Here is a 5,541-nt window from a genome sequence, read left to right as displayed (position 1 = left end):
CTCACAAGGCTTTGGTCGGCCAGAGGCTATAGTAGAAGACACTTGCCCAAGGTGCCACGCCGCGGGACTGAACCAGGAACTATGTGGTTAGGAAGAAAGCTTCTTACCACATTCAAAGCAAATGCTTTTTGATACCAAAGTGATTTTTACTTGCCACAGCTGTTTTCTTGACAATTTTATTTTATTAACACGTTCTGCCTACCCTAATTATTAAACCACAGCCTGTTTCTTATGCATTTATCAGTGTATGCATGCATACGCAACGCACGTGCGTGTGTGTGTGTGCCGACATAACAGAAGTATGTAAATTTTCATTCTTACGTGATTATATCTAAGCGTATGTCACACGCACATACACACGGCATATTGAAAATGGCATGGCGTACGTATCTACTTACAATCACTTTATGTCTATATTTGACTAAACTGTGAAACTATAGCCCCCATCCCTTCGTTTTCTTCTCTCTCTCTCTCTCTTACTGTAACGGTGTCTATCTGTCATCCATCATTTCTCCTCTCTATGCATAAATATCACTCTATTCTCGCCCTCTTTGTGAGAATACACAATTCATCTCTTCCTCACATATAAATACACACACAAACATATATATGTACACATACATACATACATACATACACACACATGCACAGCCATATATACATACATATACATGTGTGTGTTTTACATATATACGCATTATACTATATACATACATACATGCGAATGTGGGTGTGTGTGTGAGAGCCTTTGTATGTGTTTGTTTTCAGAAAACTGCATTTCTTTTTTTCTCTTCTCTCTCTCTCTCTCTCTACCACAACCACCATCACCACCACTACATTCAACCAAGAAAAACGGATAGACAGACAGACAGAGAGACAGACATGTCTGAAATACATACAGTGAAGGCGTTTGTTTAAATCACCTAATTCTACTTCATCTCTCTTTCTCTCCTCCACCACTTCCCCCTCTTCCTTCCTTCCTTAGCTAGCAAGGACTGGAACATTCGGGTGGCGGGAGGAGAGAGGGAGGTACGTGCGTAGCCATGACAACGACTGTTCTGGATAACACATTCTACCATTCCTTCTTCATACCGGCTGAGAGCAGTAATACAAGTTTACGCCCTCGCTCGCTTGCTCTCTCTCCTTCATCTCTTTCTCTCTCTCCCTCTCTCTCTCACTACACTCACATACATACACATATATGTAACGGTTAGGTTTTGTTGTTGTTATAACGGCATGTTGTAAGATGCGAAAGATGAACAATGCATGGAGTTTTAATAAAGTTTTAATAAATACCAAACCTCGACGGACAGGTTATAACGTCCGAGAGCAAGCGAAGTAAAGTTTGTGGTAGAATGTTTCTTTGCTTAGTTTGGCGTATACGAATTGTTAGTAGTAATCCACAGATAGCGATATAATGATGTTGTAAGAGAACAGAATTAGAGCTAGTGAAAGTTGTAGGACGTTGTCTCACATTTCTCTCACTGACCATTGCCTTAGTAGCTGCATTCTTTGTGATCATGATTATAGCAGTCCGTTCCCTAACTAACTGAGTTGTCACGAGCTGCCTCACTCCGTTGTCGCCAAGTGACTACTTCCATTTTGCTTGGGGGGTTCCTGTTTTTATAACTATCCACAAGGATAGACATATCATTGAGAACAATAGATTTCGTTGGTGGTCTTGTTGTCTCTATTCTAGCTTTTGGTGGAGTAGAAGAGGCTAGAAAGGGTCAAGTGGTGAAGAAATTATTTCGGGCCTAGCTAAAGGCATCTGGAAAATGTAAAACTGTTGTCAGAGAAAAACCATTGTTCTACCGTGGAAAAAGTTCTGTTGCAGTGTTAATTTAAATTTCGCTATGGTGGATCGAATCCACTTCATGCATGCAAGATCCACTACATCACTCCCCTCGCCAGTGAGGTTCCGGGAAAGGAAACGAACGATCGAAGGAGACAACAAAAAATGTATGGTTGAGGAGAAATTTCGTATATCAGGAGAGAGGATTGTTGAAGTGTATGATGATGAATGGTCAACATACAAACAAACAACTTTGCTTTTTGTAAGGATGGAGAGAGTCAAAGTAGTGTTGTCATCTTGATTGCTGCTTTCACTATATTTTGGCTGTACATGCTCCCACATTCATCAGGCGTATTATAGCTCACCTTAGTGCTTTGCCTGATATTGGCCTCAGAACCTCTACGTGACTGCAACGCATTAACCAGCAGCTTTATTCACTACACTTTGTGTCCACAGCATTGGTAATGGTAAATATTAAAGCTCTAAAACCTTTCTAACAGACAAATGCAGTAGTTGTGTTAGTAAGTAATGTTTGTAAACACTTCAAAATGGCTGTTCCATTTGAATGAACTTTACTGCGATTTTTTAACCCCAAGAGGGGATTAACCAGCTAGAGGAGATATCCCCTCTTAGGATTAAAAAAAACTGCTGAAAAGACCTTTAGAACTGCATAGCCACGTTGATCTGGCTACGAACATCAAGATTTTTTTTTAGCCCCTTTTAAGAGAAGTTTCATTGAATTCCAATCAACAGAACAATCCTTTGAATGAGAGTGAAGTGTCTCCAAGAGTGTCAGCAGCCCACGGTCTTTGTAGCCTTTACAATTGAACCACATTTTAAAAGCTAGTTCCTTACTATAGTCTTTGTTTTCAATATCAAGTGCTTTCAGAACACTGTTCCAGTTACCAGAAATAGTTACCAAAATCTTTGGCAATAAATAGTCATCGAGGGAGATGTTTCTGGCCTCTGTAAAACAATCTTCGATCACTGGGTCTATACCTGGTGAAGTTACCAAATAACCAACAATGTGTTTTTTAAAAGAATCGTTCTGAAGGAATTCTATAAGCATGTCATATGTGTGTGTTTTTTGCAAACTGTCATCTTCTTCAATTTTCTTCAAAATGATTTCAATTATTTCTTTACTGGAGTAATTCTCATGATTATTTTCAAATTTAAAATGTAATAATTTGTCTTTGGTAATCAGGAAATCGACTAATTGATTCAGATAAACACGATCAAGATCTTTGATAAGGTTTTCCTTGTTTACTTTTACTTTGTAAGCTTTACGCTTGAATGTTCTGAAACAAAAGACATTTCAAAGATAATTAAACAGTTTTTACTTAATATAATAACAATATGTCAAACAAACTCATTATTAAGTGCATAATCTTAATGTAGTTAATGTAGATTAACTTATACATCCAAATAAACTCCACATTGTAACACAGCACACAGATACAGGATTATAGTGTCGTTGCTACAACATAAACACCTTCAACTGTATCCAAACAAACATCATTAAACTGACTGGCAAAGATTTATTCATCAACATACTTCAGCCTTACAGACATACTATTTCTTTTCTATAGTGCCTTGACTGTTACAAGAGCCAATCACCACCATACTACAACAATGAACTTACAGACTCTATTTCTTCTTCTTATCATTTCTGTTGCCATATTGTTTCCTTTCCTTGCCTATTCACTTCTCACTACAATGACTTGTTTCAGTCATTAGACTACAGCCAAGAAGTTTTAGACAACTGAATCAAACCCAGTACTTGTTATGTTTTCTATTTATTTAAGCTTGATACTTCTATCAGTTTCTTTTGCTAAGCTACTAAGTTACAGGGATGTAAACACACCAACATCAGTTGTCAAGCAGTGGTGGGGGACAAACACAGACACAGTGTTTTTTTAGTTTTCGTCTAGCAAAACTACTCATGAGACTTACGTAAACCCAAGGCTATATTAGAAGACACTTGCCCAAGGTGCCACACAGTGGGACTGAACCCAGAAGTATATGGTTGAGAAGCAAGCTTCTTACCACACAGCCACTCCTGTACCTATGTTCTTTGTACCATTTTCATTTGGTCAGCTACAAAAGACTGGTCAGAAGAAAAGGAAAAGTTGGCTGAAGACCTGATCTGAATATTTACAACAAAGTGTTATCTAAAAATACATAGGGCTACATAATGTTTAAAATCAGGCACCATATTTAATAACCAATTAACTGCAAAGTGACCCACACAGCCATACCTATTATGCACCCTCTGCACCTACACTTCCACATCCCACCTTTCCTCATCAACCACCGAAACAGTGTCTCACCAACCAGATTCCAACCATGACACTCCACCCAATTTTTTATTCCCTGACTTCAGTCCTCTTGGATTCCTTTCATACACATATTCTCACAAGCATTGATCTACAGAGGTTGAAGCTGATAATTCACTGCATCAATCTCACCAGTCCAGGAGAACATACAGAAATTATGGCCACTGGCATTCCTCTCACGACTTTCTTGGGTAAAAAAATTTTTTAAATCATTGCTGGGAAAATTTTTAAATTCATTAGGAAAAAGTTTTGAAACAAAAATAATATGACTGTATGACAAGAAGCTTACTTCCCAACCACATGGTTCTGGGTTCAGTCCACTGCATGACACCTTGGGCAAGTGACTTTTACTATAGCCTCAGGCTGACCAAAGCCTTGTGAGTGGATTTGGTAGATAGAAACTGAAAGAAGCCCGTCGTGTGTGTGTGTGTGCGTGTATCTATGTGTGTGTCTGTATTTGTTCCTCCATCACTACTTGACAACCGATGTTGGTGTGTTTATGTCCCCATAACCTAGCAGTTTGACTAAAGACCAATAGAATAAGTACTAGGCTTAAAAAATAAGTCCTGGGGTCGATTTGTTTGACTGAAATCTTTCACGGTTGAGCTGCAGCATGGCCACAGTCAAACGACTGAAATAAATAAAAGAATTTACAGAATACATTAAATATCTTATGTATCTATCTATAGAGGTTATTAAGGTTTTAAATGTATATAATATTTAGTCTAGATAACTACCTACAGCTGTGACTGCGTGTGTAATGTGTGTGTGGGGGGCAGCTAGAATGCAGTCTCCATATTCCTTGCGTGGCTTAAGAGATGGCTAAAAGGGGCAGGAGTGAAGGGACTGGGAATCCTGGAATTTCTGGAGCAGTTAGCACAGCCTAAGATGTATTTAATGTAGCCACCTATAGCCTTTATTACGGTTTAAGCTATAATGTAGCTTCTTTACTTTTATTTCAATTAATTTTATTTTCATTTATTCATGTATTTTATTTCAATCCGTTTTTTCATTTCAATTCAATTCATTAAAAATTCATTTTTTAAATGTATGTCCATAGTTATGTCCCCTTATTCACAGCTGCAAGAGTAAAGATGTAAACAGAAGCAACTATAGAGCAGGGGTTTTCAAACTGTGGTCCGCGGACCACAGGGGGTCCGCAAGGACAAGACAGGGGGTCCGTAGACAGCAAATACTTTTTATGGGCAACTTGATTTTATATATGTTTTTTAATCGAAATCTTTTAATTGACAATAAACCTATTTGTTAAATACTGTTAAATAAATAAATGTAAAAATATATATGTTATTTTAAGCAAATATTTATGTATAAATTTCATAAGCGTTTATAAGGGGGTCCCTAAGGTAAAGCCTGAAATATAAAGGGGTCCACAAGTCAAAAAGTTTGAAA

General features: G+C 37.8%; 2 protein-coding genes across 8 annotated transcripts in view; one reads left to right on the top strand and one right to left on the bottom strand.

The window, feature by feature from the left end:
- The window catches only part of LOC106868329 (uroporphyrinogen-III synthase), a 63,063-nt gene that overhangs the window by 40,619 nt on the left and 16,903 nt on the right, over positions 1–5,541 (top strand). The window contains exon 1 of one of the 7 annotated variants that reach the window (XM_052972625.1): positions 358–382. The exons of the other annotated variants lie outside the window; for them this stretch is intronic. Coding sequence (XP_052828585.1) covers positions 373–382 — 10 coding nt within the window. The 5' untranslated portion in view covers positions 358–372. Of the gene's footprint in view, positions 1–357; positions 383–5,541 lie in introns of those variants that run through there. 7 annotated transcript variants of the gene reach the window in all.
- Positions 1,270–5,541, bottom strand: part of LOC106868334 (uncharacterized) — a 7,127-nt gene continuing 2,855 nt past the window's right edge. The window contains exon 2 of the mRNA XM_014913540.2: positions 1,270–3,093. Coding sequence (XP_014769026.1) covers positions 2,493–3,093 — 601 coding nt within the window. The 3' untranslated portion in view covers positions 1,270–2,492. The remainder of the gene's footprint in view (positions 3,094–5,541) is intronic.

The sequence above is a fragment of the Octopus bimaculoides genome, chromosome 14 (assembly GCF_001194135.2).
Source record: "Octopus bimaculoides isolate UCB-OBI-ISO-001 chromosome 14, ASM119413v2, whole genome shotgun sequence".
Taxonomy (NCBI): Eukaryota; Metazoa; Mollusca; class Cephalopoda; order Octopoda; family Octopodidae; genus Octopus; species Octopus bimaculoides.
This window is presented reverse-complemented; position numbering and strand designations above follow the sequence as displayed.